General features: G+C 45.6%; 1 protein-coding gene across 1 annotated transcript in view; it reads right to left on the bottom strand.

Moving 5' to 3' along the window:
• KLHL7 (kelch like family member 7) overlaps nucleotides 1-20,146 on the bottom strand; it is a 428,793-nt gene that overhangs the window by 207,372 nt on the left and 201,275 nt on the right. Inside the window, exon 7 of the mRNA XM_085631525.1 lies at nucleotides 5,605-5,747. Coding sequence (XP_085487651.1) covers nucleotides 5,605-5,747 — 143 coding nt within the window. The remainder of the gene's footprint in view (nucleotides 1-5,604; nucleotides 5,748-20,146) is intronic.

Below are 20,146 nucleotides of genomic sequence, written 5' to 3'. Positions count from 1 at the left end.
ACAGGCACAGTGTGGGAGATGATATGGGGATTGGAGAGGGACAGAAGGGGAAGTGAAGACAGCTTCACGAAGATGGTGATCGATGGGAAACAAAGCTTTTTAAAAACACGTTGCAAACACAACCCTCACATTACAACATAACATTAAAACAAGCAAGCCTTGCAAAATAATGTTCATTTTTTTACAAAATGCTTTTGAAAGTATCACCGACAACATAAACAAACACATTAAAAGCTTTATGACCAACAACACATAAGGAGACAACAGAACATGCCGGGTCAGAATAAATTGCACGTAATGGATGCATCGCCTCACGAGGGCGAGTAAAGCTGTGCAAACTCAGGGACAAAGAGTAGGAAACAGAATGAGAAGAAGCATAAAAAGAAAGCGTGGCGCCTTGTGTGTAACTGGACACACAAGGTGCCATACGCGCCGCTGTTTTTTCTTTTAATGACGAGGGAAGATGACGAGGGAGTAAAGCCCATCTGTTTTTACAATTAACGCAACTGCGCGCAGCTGTTTTCAAGCACACTCGTGCTTGTGCTGGCCTCCCCCTTGTTGGAGCGAGCAGCGGTGGCGCAAGAGCCATATGTTTCCAATTAGCTTGCGCCTCTGCTCGCGCCCGCAAGGTGGATGCCACCACAAGAACAAGTGCTTGAAAAGGAGCAGACCGATGGCTAAAGGCCCTCCTAGAGCAACTCATGCGCGCTGCCTAGGCGAGACCTAAAAACAGGCGCAGAGGAAGGAGTCAGATAAGGAAAGGGGGGTTGGAGTGGTGGGAGGATGGGTGCTGAATGTTGGCTCACAGGGAAGCGTTTCAGAGAGAAGTTAGTAACATGGTGCTGCCAATTGTAAGTGTGCACAAAGAAGCCACACAAGGTCATGGCAAAAAGCAAGGCAGAGCAGTCAGTAATGGAAGCACCAGCAGAGCCAAACGTTAAAACACCCGCTGCACACCCCTCTCTCTGGGTATGCGGAGCCCGTCGGGGGTTGCGGCACCCCCAAAAATACAATCTTTTAAAGCACAAAAGGTATTAACATTTCAGCTAAAAGCCTAATTTGCGCCTGTTATGTGGTTGTATTTCACCGTCCGAGGCCTGCAAACCCCCGGCCCGGAGTTATAAACAGATCTGCGGCCAGTAATGCACGTGTTAGGCTATAAATTTCCCGGATCTATACAATCTTTCTTTTAGACTCTGCTGTTAAAATCATGGGCAAAGTCATTCTAGAGCGCCTGACGAGTTGGCTAGACCCTTTAAACGTTATTTCCGATTTACAATATGGTTTTAGGGCAGGCAAAGGGACTCTGGACCAATGTCTTAACTTACATCTAGTCATAGGAAAGTATACGATTGCCAAAAAGGGAGTACTACATTTGGCTTTTATGGATCTGACACAAGCGTTTGATTGTGTAAAAAGGTAAAAACTATGACTAATTTTAAGGGATATGGGTCTTGAACCCCAATTAGTGGCTTTTTTATTCAAGATTCATGAAAAAAACACGGCCACAGTTAGATATAATAAAAATGGTGACTTGACAAGCCCTTGGGATGTAAAGAGGGGGGTACGTCAGGGATGTATACTGGCCCCCCTCCTTTTTACTCTGTATATAAGTAAGCTGGGGGATTTTTTAACAACTAGCTGTATAGATATCCCTAGGGTTTTTGACAAGAAAATACCCGCATTATTATATGCAGATGATACGGTTTTACTTGCAAGAACAGCTGTGGGGCTACAAAGATTACTAGATGGTTTTATAGTTTTTATGGACTCTTTAGATCTATCAATACATTTTAAGAAGTCACATAATGTCTATTGGCTCCCGAAAACCCCCGAAGTAACAAATTTCATTGCAAGGGGGTCGAACTAACGGTCCCAACATTTCCATATTTGGGGGTACTCTTTGATGACCGTGGGTCGCACAAATTATACAAAAACAAAAGAATACCTTGCCAGAGCAACGGGGGCTACCATAAATTTTGCAAAGAAGCTAGGAACCAAACCTTTACCAGCCCTGTTGAAAATGTATAAAGAAAAGTGTATCCCCATGGCGTCCTATGGTTGTGATATTTGGGGCTATAGGGAAGGTAAAGAGATTAAAAGAACCGAAGATAAGTTTTTACGTATCTTTTGGCGGTAGCTTCCACCACTCCGGCGTTTATTTTACATGAAGAGTCTGGGGTGGGGTATATTGAGGATGAGATAGCGATAGCCCCTTTGCTACGGTGGCTCAGAGTTTAGGCTAGCCCCAGCACAAAACTAACCCAATTGGAAATCATGGATTGTATAGGCTTGGATAGAGCCCTGGATATCCCATGGCTGAAGTATTTAATGGACCTGACTAAATGGCTAGGTTGCCCAGATTTATATAACAGGCCGAAACAGATAAGCAAATCTAAAATTAGAGCCATTAAATCACAGGTTTTGGAGAAGCAAAGGGGCCTTAGGGAGGAAAAGGAGCTAAAAAAACAACGGTTAGAAGATATATCACATTATCTTTGCATAATCAAGTTCAACCATATTTACTTATTGTAAATAATGTTTTTCATCGTTTTCTGTTAACAAGATTTCGATTACACTTTATCCCTTTGTTTTTAGCTGTCCCACAAGGTTTTTCGAAACAAGGTACTCGTAAACCTTTTCCTTGTGATGATTTTTCAGAACAAGATACCTTACATTTTATCTTTTTCTGTGATTTTTATGCTCAGCTGCGTAAAAGATTTTTACTTCCCCTTCTTAAAGATTGCCATTTTCTTCAAGTTAGGCCCGCTTTGCTATACCTCCAAATGCTATCTTCACCTATGGTCTGTTTTGGGGTTGCAAGTTTTTTTATGAGGAGCCAGGAAAAAAGTTGTCATTTTAACAACTACTATCAAATCATCTTTTTTAGGTCTCGCCTGACCCAGCGCATGCGCTGGTCTGGCGTGACTTATTGAGAGGGCTCCAAAAAGTGCTACCAGGCCAGCCTAGAGCTACAGTGCATGTGCGCGGGCGCACGCGCCGCGCTTGACCGCGATAACTTTCACTTTTGTGGCCGCACGGCCGCTTTGATGTTTGATTGCGATCACTTTCGCGGCTGCACGGCCGCTTGGCATAGCCAATAGATCTCGCTTTTGGGACCTTATAAGAATTTAGCTATGCAACTGTTGCATGGCTAAACACTTATAAGGTCCCAAAGGCGAGACCTATTGGCTATGCCAATGCTTGTTGTTTATGTAATCATGATTACTTGAATGTTTACTGTTATTTAAATTGTAAATTTAGCACGTTGCACTTTATATTACAGCATTTTGCACGTCACTGGATACCCCCTGTTCTATTTAGTAATTTTAAATTGTAGTGTCTACTATTCTGTGAGTACTAAAATTAACTTCTTACATATTAATATTTGTCCAATTGTTTATGATAATGTGAATGTAGTATTTTGTACTCCACCAGTTAGTATTCGATATTTTATACGTTATCATCTGCCCCAGTTCAGAATTTTAACTTGCTTCTTGTATAAAGGGAATATGAATTTGGCACTATGCACTTTATATGAAACCCTCTGCTCTATCCAATAATTTTAACTTTATCTTCTGGTTTACAAAACTTTAAATTTTAATTGTCATTTGTAAAGCAATGTCTTTTTATTGATGAAATGTTTCCTCCTATATGTTCACTTTTATGGCATTGATTTGTTGAATAAAGTATCTTTTGACTTGACTTATACGTAACCCCGTTATAATGTAATGTATGCTCTGGCGGTCCCGGGTGGATCACGTTCTAGCCCCCGGGACCGGTGGGAGGAGCTATTGCCGCTGTCTGCACTCAGAGGACGTCGGCTTGGGTCTGGGTGCTGTGCGAAGAACAGATATGGTGGCGAGGAGCACCAAGCCAGAGCTCTCCACGAGCAGGGGGGGGGGGGGGGGTGAGTATGGGAGGGGAGTCGGGGCTATTTGTATTCCATTCTGCAACTACGGAGGGACAGATAGAAATTAAGCAGCAGAAAAAAGACGGCAAAACAAAGTCTACCTGAACTAAGCAAGACTCCTGCGCTCAGAGCCAAACTGACCTTATGAGGCCAGGGAGACACCCCCACAGTAACCAGAAACAAGCAGCTCAAGAGGAGTGGTGGGGGTGGGCACAGGGAAACAAGGGGGAGTGGTGCAGGGGAGACAAGGAGGCACTGCAGCTGCCGCCTTGCGCGCCGCTGCTCGCTCTCACAAGCAAAACTCCGTGGGAGTGGACCTTTGCAGAAGAGGTGGGACATGCACCCACCTTTAGCAATTTGCAGGCTATGATTACAAAATTACACACGCAAAAGCCAACTCAATGCGTGGGGGAGTGAGACCCACACAGAGTAGTTTAGAGTAGTTACAAGCCTCACAGAGCAGCGCATGCGCGCTGCGCTAGGCTCGACCTAAAAACTGGAAATACCAGTGGGTATGTCAAGAGATTGACACATGCCTAACTACTGATGAAAAAGAATGCTAAAAGATCTGCGAAATGAAAGAAATGTGAATAAATAATAGCGGGAAGAAAATTCACATTGAGGAGTGTTTTAAGTTACCATGATGTTTTAGACAGACAGAACAATTTCGACAAGAGCACTGCACTTCGATTCAAGGTACATTGATTTACCACATACAATTCTGTGTTAGGTTGGACCAAGACTAGCATTCATTTGCAGCAGCACACTAAGAGGTGTACGTGCAGGAACATTTATCACTTTGAAAGGGTATTATTAAGAAAACCCTCGTCAGCACTGACTGACAAAAATAATGTATTTATCGGGTGTGGAATATGCGGCATGCGCATGGAGGTGAATGAGTGGGATGTCTACAGAAGCTCTTTTGTCCTAACTATGTATAATCTTAACACATAGGTCATAGGGCAGTGCTGTTTGCACTGTCAAAGAAAAGATGTTGGACTGAACAAAAATTTCATTAGGGACTGTAAGTGAAAGACATCAGCCAAGTGTTGGCTTAAGTTCCCTCCTGCCACCGAGTTCCTTCTTTTCGCACTAGGAAGAAGATGTTTTCAACACATGTATATGTGGAAATCATTAAACTGGATAACTAATAGATTTCTGTTGGGCAGAACATTTCAAGAGAGAAATGTTGACAAAGGTCAGTTATCAGCCTACTAGGAGTAAACTAATTTTGGGGAGAGCTGAAGTTGTTTTGGTCCAATACAGTACACTGCCACCCTGATGCATCGTACTGGAACCATACTTTGCAGACATCCCTTGACAGTGACCAGCTATGCAATGTGAGCTTTTATAAATTAAAGCACCTGCTCGTTGGGCACACAAAATGAAGATACTCTGGGTATGTGACCACCTCTTACCAAAGGACAAGTTAGGGACTCCCTAATAGCCCATGCTATGCATCAAGGAGCACATGCTTAGGATGTCTGATACACCGAATCTCAGGCAGTACCGAGACTGCAGTAGAATATTGTTTCTCTGAGACTATATAGCTGTAACACTTCTTTTCACTTCTGCATAACAAACATAAAAATATTCTACACACTAAATGACAAAGCAAATGAAGATAAAACATTGATAAGATTACAATGATAAAACAGGGTAGGTGAAATGCACGCAGTAGGACAATCTACCTTTGGATTAAAGTAACGACAGGACTGAGGTTGTGACCCTCCAAACAAGGCAATGCGATAATCATGTTTTTTTCTCCTTGGTCGTGTGCCATCTAGAAGCTCTTCCCTGTCCTCTGGAGACAGCAGATGATATCGCATTCCACCTGCAACAAGGAACAAGTTGGGGTTTATTAGGGAATTTAAGGTCAAAAGAAACACAATAGGGGTTATTAATATGGAACTCAAATATGAAATTTTACACCTTCGCAAAAGTACGACAACAAATCACTTTCTGACAAAAGTCAATAAAAGCTCCGTAGCCTTTAGAGACAGAGATACAATCATTCACCACTCTCCACTTGATGAACTCTCCAGCTGTAAGAGGAAGATATGGGCTGCCCATAAATGCAGACAATAACTAAACAAACATTCTCAAAAAGGTGGTCTACAGGTTTCACTTATCATGGAAGTAAGACCAATATCAGTGAATTAGGCATTCTGATAGATACTTGATCTGCAAAGCCATAAAGTAGGGGCAGTTTTGGGAAGTGTCCTGGGACAAGCGGGAGATGGGTCACACTCTGGATGGGAGATGTCTCTTAGCTCCCACGATTCACTCTTTCAGAGAATTAAAATGGGAACACAAACTATGTAAATAACAAAAGCTCTGAAACACGTCAGGCTACAATCGGGTTCCTGGCTGTGTTCACGATGGGGGAGCGGAGCTTTCTTTACCTGAATAAATGCCACACGCCACAAGTCTTCTTTCGAGTGCATCTCCGCCTGGGGGCAAAACGGAGCTTTAATTGACACGTGGCGGTCCCGCCACAGGAGTTGCACCACCTCGATACTACTGGGGGCCACGCGCTTGGCATACAGTCATGTGCACTACGTGGGAAGAGGACTTAAGGATGAATGACTGCTCAGCAAACCGGGGTCCATTCTGGACTTCCTACTGGGACACAGGAAAATGAAATGTGCATCCATTCAGGATTTTAGCGAAGGCACAAACCACAAAGTCCATAAGACTATGCGTTTGGCTCATTGGAGCAGCCCATCGGAGGGCGTACAAAAGTGGGTGTGTCAGCAAACACGTGGTTATGCCGAGCCTCTGAGGAAGGAGCTTTAAGCTCTGAAATGCGTCAGGCTACAATCGGCTTCCTGGCTGTGTTCACGATGGGGGAGCTGAGCTTTCTTTACCTGAATAAATGCCACACGCCACAAGTCTTCTTTCGAGTGCATCTCCGCCTGGGGGCAAAACGGAGCTTTAATTGACACGTGGCGGTCCCGCCACGGGAGTTGCACCACCTCGATACTACTGGGGGCCACGCGCTTGGCATACAGTCATGTGCACTACGTGGGAAGAGGACTTAAGGATAAATGACTGCTCAGCAAACCGGGGTCCATTCTGGACTTCCTAGTGGGACACAGGAAAATGAAATGTGCATCCATTCAGGATTTTAGCGAAGGCACAAACCACAAAGTCCATAAGACTATGCGTTTGGCTCATTGGAGCAGCCCATCGGAGGGCGTACATAAGTGGGTGTGTCAGCAAGCACGTGGTTATGCCGAGCCTCTGAGGAAGGTGCTTTAAGCTCTGAAACGCGTCAGGCTACAATCTGTTTCCTGGCTGTGTTCACGATGGGGGAGCTGAGCTTTCTTTACCTGAATAAATGCCACAAGTCTTCTTTCGAATGCATCTCCGCCTGGGGGCAAAACGGAGCTTTAAAAAAAAAAAAAAAAAAAAAAAAAATATATATATATATATATATATATATATATATATATATATATATATATATATATATATATATATATATATATATATATATATATATATATATATATATGCAAAAAAGAAGCAGAGAACTCTGGGTAGTTCTCAAGTTTAGGTGGAAAGCAGTTCCTGTATGGAGCACTCTCAACACCAGCGACACTCTAGATTTGCTCACCTCAAATGTCTGTTTTTCTATCAAAATCTTTAAGCATAGGATTAGCACAGTGCCATCCACGCCGAGATAGAAAAGGACAAAGTCTTTTGCCATTTCTACAGCAAAGTCTTTAAGCATAGGACTAGCACAGTGCTGTCCTTGCCCAGCTGTAAAATGACAAAAGCCAATTACCACTCCAGGCACAGTATTACAGCTTTGAATTGATAAAATACCAATCAAGCCAACCTGAAATGAGTAAAAGCAACCCCTGACACAGTGTTTCGCTCTAATTAGAGCTTTTCAGAGAGGTATAGCTTTGTCCAGACACAAGGGAGCACCCAGTATAAGTCAAAAAAATACCCTTTCAGGCATAGAGTGACGAATACATTATGCAAAAAAGAAGCAGAGAACTCTGGGTAGTTCTCAAGTTTAGGTGGAAAGCAGTTCCTGTATGGAGCACTCTCAACACCAGCGACACTCTAGATTTGCTCACCTCAAATATATATATATGCTCCAACAAGGTATCCCACCTTTGAGGACAAACACGAGTGAACCAGCGGATTCTGCATCTTTAAACAGCATTCCTTTATTCTTAAAACAGGAACACAGAAGCGTTCATTTAAAATATCCAGCCCTACGCGTTTCGGAGCTCCTGCTCCTTGCTCACGGGCCTCCGGCAATGTTCAAAGGCAGATTTTAGCATGGAGAACCATTTTCAATACTTTTATAGGCCCCGCCCCCTAGTAGGCTTAATTAGTGAAAGAGTTCTGGGACTCGTAGTTTAAATGAGCGCTTCTGTGTTCCGGTTTTAAGAATAAAGGAATGCTGTTTAAAGATGCAGCATCCGCTGGTTCACTCGTGTTTGTCCTCAAAGGTGGGATACCTTGTTGGAGCATATATTACGGCCAGTCCCGGTCGTGAGGACGAACTGCCACGAAAAGGAAGTGGGCTGCTGCACACAGACTGCCTGTGTTTGCTGATGCAGGTTTGAACTGGTATCATTTAATAGCCAGAATCGGGTGCTTGTAGCTCACTGGAGAGCTTAAATTGGGCAGCATTGTTTGTTCAAAAAGGTGGAATCCACTGGAGGAATTAATTAATAGCATGGGGAAAACTACGAGTCCCAGAACTCTTTCACTAATTAAGCCCACTAGGGGGCGGGGCCTATAAAAGTATTGAAAATGGTTCTCCATGCTAAAATCTGCCTTTGAACATTGCCGGAGGCCCGTGAGCAAGGAGCAGGAGCTCCGAAACGCGTAGGGCTGGATATTTTAAATGAGCGCTTCTGTGTTCCGGTTTTAAGAATAAAGGAATGCTGTTTAAAGATGCAGAATCCGCTGGTTCACTCGTGTTTGTCCTCAAAGGTGGGATACCTTGTTGGAGCATATATTACGGCCAGTCCCGGTCGTGAGGACGAACTGCCACGAAAAGGAAGTGGGCTGCTGCACACAGACTGCCTGTGTTTGCTGAAGCAGGTTTGAACTGGTATCATTTAATAGCCGGAATCGGGTGCTTGTAGCTCACTGGAGAGCTTAAATTGGGCAGCATTGTTTGTTCAAAAAGGTGGAATCCACTGGAGGAATTAATTAATAGCATGGGGAAAACTACGAGTCCCAGAACTCTTTCACTAATTAAGCCCACTAGGGGGCGGGGCCTATAAAAGTATTGAAAATGGTTCTCCATGCTAAAATCTGCCTTAGAACATTGCCGGAGGCCCGTGAGCAAGGAGCAGGAGCTCCGAAACGCGTAGGGCTGGATATTTTAAATGAGCGCTTCTGTGTTCCGGTTTTAAGAATAAAGGAATGCTGTTTAAAGATGCAGAATCCGCTGGTTCACTCGTGTTTGTCCTCAAAGGAGGGATACCTTGTTGGAGCATATATTACGGCCAGTCCCGGTCGTGAGGACGAACTGCCACGAAAAGGAAGTGGGCTGCTGCACACAGACTGCCTGTGTTTGCTGATGCAGGTTTGAACTGGTATCATTTAATAGCCGGAATCGGGTGCTTGTAGCTCACTGGAGAGCTTAAATTGGGCAGCATTGTTTGTTCAAAAAGGTGGAATCCACTGGAGGAATTAATTAATAGCATGGGGAAAACTACGAGTCCCAGAACTCTTTCACTAATTAAGCCCACTAGGGGGCGGGGCCTATAAAAGTATTGAAAATGGTTCTCCATGCTTAAATCTGCCTTTGAACATTGCCGGAGGCCCGTGAGCAAGGAGCAGGAGTTCCGAAACGCGTAGGGCTGGATATTTTAAATGAGCGCTTCTGTGTTCCGGTTTTAAGAATAAAGGAATGCTGTTTAAAGATGCAGAATCCGCTGGTTCACTCGTGTTTGTCCTCAAAGGTGGGATACCTTGTTGGATTGAACAAAAATTGTGATCCTTTAATTATTGAGCTTTAAAGAATCAAATTGAGATGCAATGACATTTTTGTTAAACAGAAATAATACTTAGATCCTAGGAAGCTTGTTTCCGGTCCAGGGAAGGCATGGCTTGGCAGTTCGGGCTGGACTGTTCCCATGAGGCACAGGGTCAGACTGATTTGCATATGGCCATGTCTGAACTGGGGTGGCAGAGTGGGCTAAAGAACGGTGATGGATCAAACCCAGATCTGTTGACTGGGTGTGTGTTTGATTGGTTCTGATGCTCCGTCCATCACCACCCCCTTTTGTACCGCTTTGTTTGCCATAAATTGGCAGGGTATTCTCAGACGTGAGTCCCTTGCTCACTTTGCCACTGGATTCAAGCAAGCTGGCTGAAGACGGCTGAAATGCCAGAAACCGGTCCTAGGAAGCTTGTTTCCGGTCCAGGGAAGGCATGGCTTGGCAGTTCGGGCTGGACTATTCCCATGAGGCACAGGGACAGACTGATTTGCATATGGCCATGTCTGAACTGGGGTGGCAGAGTGGGCTAAAGAACGGTGATGGATCAAACCCAGATCTGTTGACTGGGTGTGAGTGTTTGATTGGTTCTGATGCTCCGTCCATCACCACCCCCTTTTGTACCGCTTTGTTCGCCATAAATTGGCAGGGTATGCTCAGACGTGAGTCCCTTGCTCACTTTGCCACTGGATTCAAGCAAGCTGGCTGAAGACGGCTGAAATGCCAGAAACCGGTCCTAGGAAGCTTGTTTCCGGTCCAGGGAAGGCATGGCTTGGCAGTTCGGGCTGGACTATTCCCATGAGGCACAGGGTCAGACTGATTTGCATATGGCCATGTCTGAACTGGGGTGGCAGAGTGGGCTAAAGAACGGTGAGGGATCAAACCCAGATCTGTTGACTGGGTGTGAGTGTTTGATTGGTTCTGATGCTCCGTCCATCACCACCGTCTTTTGTACCTCTTTGTTCGCCATAAGTTGGCATGGTATGCTCAGACGTGAGTCCCTTGCTCACTTTGCCACTGGATTCAAGCAAGCCTGGCTTCAGACGGCTGAAATGCCAGAAACCGGTCCTAGTAAGCTTGTTTCCGGTCCAGGGAAGGCATGGCTTGGCAGTTCGGGCTGGACTGTTCCCATGAGGCACAGGGTCAGACTGATTTGCATTTGGCCATGTCTGAACTGGGGTGGCAGAGTGGGCAAAAGAACGGTGATGGATCAAACCCAGATCTGTTGACTGGGTGTGAGTGTTTGATTGGTTCTGATGCTCCGTCCATCACCACCCCCTTTTGTACCGCTTTGTTCGCCATAAGTTGGCAGGGTATGCTCAGACGTGAGTCCCTTGCTCACTTTGCCACTGGATTCAAGCAAGCCTGGCTGAAATGTCAGAAACCGGTCCTAGGAAGCTTGTTTCCGGTCCAGGGAAGGCATGGCTTGGCAGTTCGGGCTGGACAGTTCCCATGAGGCACAGGGTCAGACTGATTTGCATATGGCCATGTCTGAACTGGGGTGGCAGAGTGGGCTAAAGAACGGTGATGGATCAAACCCAGATCTGTTGACTGGGTGTGAGCGTTTGATTGGTTCTGATGCTCCGTCCATCACCACCCCCTTTTGTACCGCTTTGTTCGCCATAAGTTGGCAGGGTATGCTCAGACGTGAGTCCCTTGCTCACTTTGCCACTGGATTCAAGCAAGCCTGGCTGAAGATGGCTGAAATGCCAGAAACCGGTCCTAGGAAGCTTGTTTCCGGTCCAGGGAAGGCATGGCTAGGCAGTTCGGGCTGGACTGTTCCCATGAGGCACAGGGTCAGACTGATTTGCATATGGCCATGTCTGAACTGGGGTGGCAGAGTGGGCTAAAGAACGGTGATGGATCAAACCCAGATCTGTTGACTGGGTGGGAGTGTTTGATTGGTTCTGATGCTCCGTCCATCACCACCCCCTTTTGTACCGCTTTGTTCGCCATAAGTTGGCAGGGTATGCTCAGACGTGAGTCCCTTGCTCACTTTGCCACTGGATTCAAGCAAGCCTGGCTGAAGATGGCTGAAATGCCAGAAACCGGTCCTAGGAAGCTTGTTTCCGGTCCAGGGAAGGCATGGCTAGGCAGTTCGGGCTGGACTGTTCCCATGAGGCACAGGGTCAGACTGATTTGCATATGGCCATGTCTGAACTGGGGTGGCAGAGTGGGCTAAAGAACGGTGATGGATCAAACCCAGATCTGTTGACTGGGTGGGAGTGTTTGATTGGTTCTGATGCTCCGTCCATCACCACCCCCTTTTGTTCTCACCCCCCCCCTCCCTTTTGTACCGGCAGTATTTGAACATCACTTTCTTGTGCTATTCTGAATTAGAGTGGACAGACTCTCCTGTGGTTAGCATCAACATACCAGAATTTCGTATTTTTAAGTAAGGGCTGTTCATTCAGCATCACATTGTTCAATATTTCTTTTTTCTTTCTTCTTTTCTTCACATCACATGTGTTGCTCACCAAGGGTGTGGTTATTAGCGTTCTATTTTTCTTCTATCTTCCTCTACACATGATATTTGATTTCAGACACAGCTTTCAGTCACTGCTTTCACGTTCTCCCACATTGTTGATTATTGTTTGGACTTGCACACGTACAGGTGTGTTTTTATCACTCTGGCTTGGTACGATGTATCTGTTTCCCAACTTTTTTATCTTCAAACATTATTTGTTGCAAAACTATGTGTATTTCTTGCTTCATGTTTTCACACAGGCCCCTGAAGAAGGGATTCTGGACAATCCCGAAATGCATTGGGCATCGATCACAGCAGCGTCAATCTCTTCTGTGACACAATTGTTACGTTGATGTTTTTTTCTCAAATTAACTGAGATTTACTACTGACATGTTCTTTTAAGGATCTAAGTATTATTTCTGTTTAACAAAAATGTAATTGCATCTCAATTTGATTCTTTAAAGCCCAATAATTAAAGGATCACAATTTTTGTTCAATCTCAATATGTGATGTTTTTCTTCAATGATGACAGTTTGTTCTGTTTAGTGTACATTGTTTATCAGTTTTCATTTCCTATCATTGCTGTGCATCCGGTATACAGGTGTTGTTTCACCTGCTTTCTAGTGTTTTGTCCCATGTTGGCTACCTTCTCTGGTTTGCACGCACTAATTGTTTCACATTGGTAGTGAATTTTGTCAAAATTCATTTACATAGTTGTTTCGTGTATTTATATGTAGTGCGCTGACTTTTTAAAATTTTACACATCCCTGTGTGCCATGCCCACAATACACACTGCCCTGGCATACATCAGCCACCCCTCTATCTGGGTGCCCTATGCCAGTGGTGTGGGTACAGGTGCATGAGCCCTGTGCCCCTACAGTACCCAGGTCCATTCCTGGGCACTGTAAGTGCAGTGCTGCCATTTAAGAGTATATGGTGCTGGGAGATAGTCAACACGAACTCCACAACACCATGATGGCTACACTGAAGACTGAGAAGTTTGGTACCAAACTTCTCAGCACATTAATCCCGCACTGATGCCAGTTTGGGATTTAATGTACAATGCACAACAGAGGGCATCTTAGAGATGCCCCCTTAACCTAACCTACAATCCACGTCTTGCCTGGGGGGCTGCCTAGGCTGCCACACAGCAGACATGTTGCTGGACCCCTGGGTAGAGAGCCATCCGCTCTCCTGGGCCTGCAACAATGCACATCCTGGGCGAGGTGCTAGGTCTCCTCCCCCAGGATGGGCAGGGGAAGCTTAAAAGCTTCTCCAGGCCACTTGCTGTACTCAGCAACTGGACCCTACTGGTCCTGACCCCCAGTCTGGCGAGAAGACTGGCCGTAAACCCCAAGGAAGGAAAGGAGGTGTGCCAGCCTCTGCCAACCCCACCCCTCAGGTGGGGGAGGCGAGGTGAAGCACATCTCTGGGCTCTCGCCATCTTGAAGATGGGAAGCCCTGCCCAATCAGGACCAGGCTACTGCCCCCCTCCCACGGGAGAGTGGCAGGATAGGGGGTGTACCCACCCAAGGGGAGGGGACCCATTGGCCCCTGCCCTTTACCTACCTGTAACGCACCTAAATTTAGTATTTAGGGGCACCCTGAACCTTCCTTCCTCAGATCCAGATTCTGAAACAAGAAAGAAGAAGAAGAAACAAGAAGACCCGCCGTGCAGCTGCTAACAAGAGGAAGACACCAACTGATTTGGTCCCAGCCCTACAGGCCTGTCGACCCTCGAACCTGCTCCTGCTAAACCCCGGCGTCTCCAGTGGTCAGCAACCTCAAAAACCCTGGAGGACCTGACTGCCTTGTGACTCTAACTACCTGGGACTCCCACGAGCAGTGGTACTGCTCAAAGCAAGTAACAAGCCCATCACCCAGGAACCGCGAACCCTGCACACTCTGCACCCGCCAAGCCTGGCCTGTGCTGGAGTGAACAAAGACCACTAGGACGTCCCCCCGGCGACTGTGACCCTGTATCCAGCACCCAAGGACCCACCTTGACGCTCCTGACGATGCCTGCAGCCTCAGAACCAGGGACCCCTCCAAGCGCGACCAGCTGAGGGTAAGATTTCCCGACGGCAAAAGACACCCCTGCACCCGGCGCCCTGTGGCCCCCTGTGCCCAACTCCTGGGTGCCTACCTATTCTCCAACTACCCAACTTACCTCTCGAAGTGGTGGTCACACCTGAAGAATCTTCGCCCCGAGCTTGCAGCCTTAGTTCATGCTTGAGCTTCTCCATTGAAATCCATTGAGCGCCCGACGGCTCAAAAGCACCCTGCACCCAGCCGCCCATGTGCCCCTGGCAGTGCAACCTCTACTCTAATCTACTTCCCCATTTGCCCTGAGCAAGTGACCAGGAACCCAGCTCCCAGAGCCGCGTGGTCTGCTAGCCACCAACCAAAGGCCCCCTGCCTCCCATAGTATAACATTGGGCATAACTCACACTGCACCCGGCTGCTCCTGTGCCGCTGAGGGTGTAACAACTGTACTTACCTGACCCTGTGAGACCCCTGAGTCTATGCCCAGAACCTTAACTCTGCCAGTCGAGTACTTACCCAAAAGCTGATAACTCACTTTTCTTCCATAGGGTAACATTGACTGATTTCACTTGGAAATTCTTCAAAGTGTTGAGTTTTTAAACTTTAAAATATTCATATAAAATCAGCAGAATTACGAAAACGAATTTACTCACCTGTTATCAGGAGAGATCCCAGTGCTGGATCTTGGTGCCCAGCACTGACCCTGAAAAGTAATTACAACCGTACTTACCTCTAACTTGATTTTCCTCCATAGGATAACATTGCCAGGTTTTTGCCAGAAATTCTTCTAAGTGTCGATTTTGCAAACTTAAAAATATTCGTTAAAAATCGCCTGTATAACAAAAACACATTCTTTCAACTGTTTAGAAGAGATGCCCCGGTGCTGGATCCAGGATCCAACACTGAGTTAGAAAAAGTAACAATAACCCCACTTACCTGCTAAGTGAATTTCCTCCCATAGGATAACATTGGTGATTCTATGTTAAAAAAAGTTTGTGTCAACTTTTAAAATACAATAATATTCCTTAAAAATCACAACTTTAACCAAAACGTTTTTACTCAACTGTTTACAGAGATGTCCCAGGACTGAATCTGGGATCCTGTCCTGTGGTAAGAAAAGTAATCCAAAAAGTAATCAATTGCATTTAACTAGAAATTCCCATTGAGCTCAATGTTCTATTGTGTTTGAAATTGTGTTGCCTATTGCAACAACTGTAACTATTGCATTCAAAAGTCTATTGCCTATTGAAAAGTATTTATCTAAAGCATCTCATTCTGAGAAAGTATATTTTGATACCTATTGTTGGTTCTAAAATAAAACAACTATATATTTTGATACAAAACCATTGGCCTAGAGTTCAGTTCTCGAGTGTGTGAGACCATTTGCTGACTGAGTGTGTACAACAAATGCTTTACACTGTCCTCTGATACTGCCTTACTGCTCGACCAAGCTACCACTTTAGAGAGTACGGTTATATTTAACTTTAGCCTCTGCCAAACCTCTGGGGACTGTGGACTCTGTGCACACTGTACCTATTTGGGAACAGTATATACAGAGACACTTTCTTACACAAACTGAGCAATGGCCACATGGCAGGGAGAGATGTCGGTCTATTGTGCCTACTAAAGTATGCAGGAAGTGTGCCCCTGAGTTGCTATAGATCCAGGTAAGCGTGCGGGGGGGGGGGGGGTAAACACACACACACACACAAACACACACATTTTCCCCCCCTTCTTTCCCATGCAGATACCAGCAACACATTGGAGGTGAACGACAAAATGACAACAAGATTAGGAAGTGGGAGGTTGTGCTGAAGAGAATAAATGAGAGTGACCCACTTCTGAGGCCTTAAACAACATAGTTCAACATCATTGTGCCGAATAAGAAATGTTAACTGATCAACAAACTTTTTAACACCATTCATGTACTTTGGTGGAAACAAAACATATGGGAGGAAAGTGAAGGGGTGTTCCTTTGGGATTCGTGCAAAAAGGCCTTGATTTTCTGCTGTTCAACATTGGTTCTAAGAGCAAGCTTTTCTGTGGATATCTGTTCCTATGTGGGAGTGTAGCTCACTTGAGGAACCTTCTGCAGCTAGTCTTTGTTTGAAGTAAAATAAATGGGTGACCAGCAGCTGAAACAATAATGCAACATCTGACTTTCACAACAACTAAAAAGTGCCAACGTACATCCTTTAATTTCAGTTACTGGCCAGGAACAACGTGAAATGAGCTGTGGGTCTTTCCAAATGCTCAACACTACATGTTATGGAAGCACTCTGTTCTCAACTTGCGATAATTTCAACTCTTTGCAAATGCAATACACCTATGCCAAATGCAAGCACATTAAAATGCACAACATTCACAAAGTGTACAACCTTCAGACATGCAAATGCTCGCTCCAAGTGTAATCCCAACAACTATCAGTCTGCAGTGGAACCACGAGCACTGCCTCCCAATCTCCCGGTACAGCCAAGCACAGCTGCATTTTATCACTTTTCTTCATTAGAGGAATATTCAAGTAACTCATCGGTATAAAAAGTATAGTTAGCAGGCTCTAATTATACTGAAATCCTAACTGATAAATTCAGTCATGTAGCACATCACTTGAAGAGAGGTATCTATACAATGGCTCTGTCGTTATAATCGAGAAAAAAGTGACAGTGCACAACCATAGCCCTCTATGGAGTTAACAATTTGTGAAGATTGTAACAAAAATCAATAATGGGAAAATAACGATTAAAAAAGTTACGCTCAGTAAGATGCAACTTCACTCTTGCCCAAGTAGCTCCTAATAAGCAGCATGAGAACTTAGTGTACAGTTCCATCGGGTAATTTAAGCTAGTGAGCAAATTGCTTGCTCCACTATACTTATAACTAATAGGTTTTGACTGACAGTCCATTGCTTAGAATTACACGATTATAAACCATTAAAACAAAGGCATGTCTAGAACAGGTCAGATGTTTTAAAATAGCAGCAAAATAGTCTCTGTTTATGGCAAAGACATAAAGACAAAGCAAAAAGATAGAGATTATTTGTCCTAAAGAGAAACATTTCTTTAAACTCTCTCCTTCCTCAGAAAGGAGATAACTGCAGCATTACTTGATAGTATCCTCATATTTTTTAGGTCTCGCCTAGTGTGGCAGCGCATGTGATTTATTGCTAAGGAGGACTTTCAGAAGGTGCTTGAAGCCCCGCCCCTCATTTCCATTGGCTGGCATCACCGTTTATGCTAAACGGTGGCCTGCCAATGGAATGATTATGCTACTTACCAGTATGCATCTGTTCTTGGCATGTAGGGCTGCTGACATTCATATCTGTGCATAGATCGCCGCCTAGTGTTGGGTCCGGATGCTTGCACGTTGTTGTCCTGGAAGAGTTTTCGAAGTATCCTGGGATAGGTGACTCCTCCCCTGGACTACAGTGCGCATGGGCATCCTCTCCATCCTCAGATTGTTTTTCGCCATTGTGGCAGTGATGGAGTAGATACAGAAAGTGATGACCATGCTTACAGTAATTCTGAGAGCTGCAGCTGCTACAGGCGCCGGGGAGGAGGGAGGGCGATATGAATTTCAGCAGCCCTACATGCCAAGAACAGATGCATACTGGTAAGTAGCATAATCAGTTCGAGGCATGTGGGCTGCTGAATTCATATCTGTGCATAGAATACATAGCAGTGCCCTCTATTAGCGGCGGCTACCAGTGCCAGCTGCAGCAGTCTGAAAAAGAGTTTTGAGAACAGCCTGTCCTACAGCTGCCTGCTGTTTTGATTGCACATCTACACAATAGTGTTTGGTAAATGTATGTGTGGTGGACCAGGTGGCTGCTCTACATATATCATGCAAAGGAATGTTTCCTAGGAAAGCCATGGAGGCCCCTAACTTACGTGTTGAGTGGGCTCGTGGGGGAATCGTTAATGTGCGTTTAGCCTTTTGATAGCAAATTTGAATACATTTAACGATCCATCTGGCTATACCTGCTTTGGAGATAGCGTTACCTTTGTGGGGTGGGGCAAAGGCAACGAAAAGTTGTTTTGTTTTCCTAAAGACTTTAGTCCTGTCGATATAGTACATGAGGGCTCTCTTTACATCTAGTGTATGGAGTGCTCTTTCTGCGACAGTCTGTGGGTTTTGAAAGAAAACAGGCAGTTCAATAGTTTGATTCATGTGGAACTGCGATATCACCTTGGGCATGAATTTGGGGTTGGTACGTAGTACGACCCTGTTGGCGTGAACCTGTATAAATGGCTCTTGAACGGTTAGTGCCTGGAGTTCACTAACTCTTCTTAAAGAAGTGATCGCTACTAGGAAAGCTACTTTCCAGGTAAGGAATTGAATCTCGCATGAGTGTAGAGGTTCAAAGGGTGGACCCATCAGGCGTGTGAGGACCAAGTTGAGGTTCCACATTGGAGCTGGTGGGTGGCTTGGTGGAATGACTCGCTTGAGTCCTTCCAAGAATGCTTTGATGGCAGGCACTCTGAATAGAGAGAGGTGCTGCCTGGTCTGCAGATAGGCAGATATTGCGGTCAAATGGACACGTATAGAGGTGTACGCCAGATTGCATCGGTATAGGTGTAAGAGGTAACAAATTATGTTTTGGATGGATGCGTCTAGCGGGGTTAATGTCATTATTATTGCAATAAATGACGAACCTTTTCCATTTGGCTGCATAGCAAGCTCTGGTAGTGGGTCTCCTGGCCTCCTTAATGATGTCCATACAGTCAGGTGGCAGGTTTAGGTAGCCAAACTCTAGGACTTCAGGAGCCAGATTGCCAGGTTCAGCTGTTGCGGATCTGGGTGCTGAATCTCTCCATGGTTCTGCGTCAAATGCGCGGGTTTGATCCGCAGCCTTTGATGCGGCACCACGGAAAGTTCGAGAAAGGTGGTGTACCATGGCTGGCGTGCCCACGTTGGAGCAACCAGGACGAGTGTCAGTGAGTGTTGTCTGAGTTTGCGTGCCACCAGCGGTATCAGTGGTGCTGGGGGAAAAGCGTACGCAAATCTGCCGGACCAGTTCATCTATATCGCATTGCCCTGCGACTGCGGATGTGGGAACCTGGCGGCAAAGCTTTGGCATTTTGCGTTTTCGCTTGTGGCGAATAGGTCTATCTCTGGATGACTCCATTGCTGAAAGTACGGTTGGAGTACTGATGGGTGTAACTCCCACTTGTGCATCTGGTGGCTGTGTCTGCTGAGCAGATCCGCCATCTGGTTGTCCTTGCCGGGGAGGTGTTCCGCCATGAGGAACATGTTCCTCTGAATGGCCCACTTCCACATGCTCTGAGCCAGATGAGACAACTGTGGAGAGTGTGTTCCTCCCTGCTTCTGTATGTAGTACATGGCGGTCATGGTGTCCGTCCAGATCAACACGACTTTGTTGCACAAGTGTACTTTGAATGCTTTCATAGCCAGGAAGATTGCCATCAATTCCAGAAGGTTGATGTGCATCTTCTTCTGTTGTGTTGTCCATAGTCCCTGCACTGTGTAGTTGAGTACATGTGCTCCCCATCCCTGGAGAGACACGTCCGCTGTCAGTATTATTTGTGGAACAGGCTCTTGGAACGGTCGGCCCTTGCAAAGGTTTTGTGGATTCCACCAATGCAGAGAGTTGTATGCCCGACCGCTCACCAACACTAGGTCTTTTAACTGTCCTTGAGCCTGATTCCACTGACGTGCTAAGCACTCCTGAAGCGGGCGCATATGTAGTCTCGCGTGTGGGACTATGAAAATGCAGGAGGC

This window comes from Triturus cristatus, chromosome 10 (assembly GCF_964204655.1).
Source record: "Triturus cristatus chromosome 10, aTriCri1.1, whole genome shotgun sequence".
NCBI lineage: Eukaryota > Metazoa > Chordata > Amphibia > Caudata > Salamandridae > Triturus > Triturus cristatus.
Note: the sequence above shows the minus strand (reverse complement) of the source record. Positions and strands in the feature narration are given on the sequence as shown.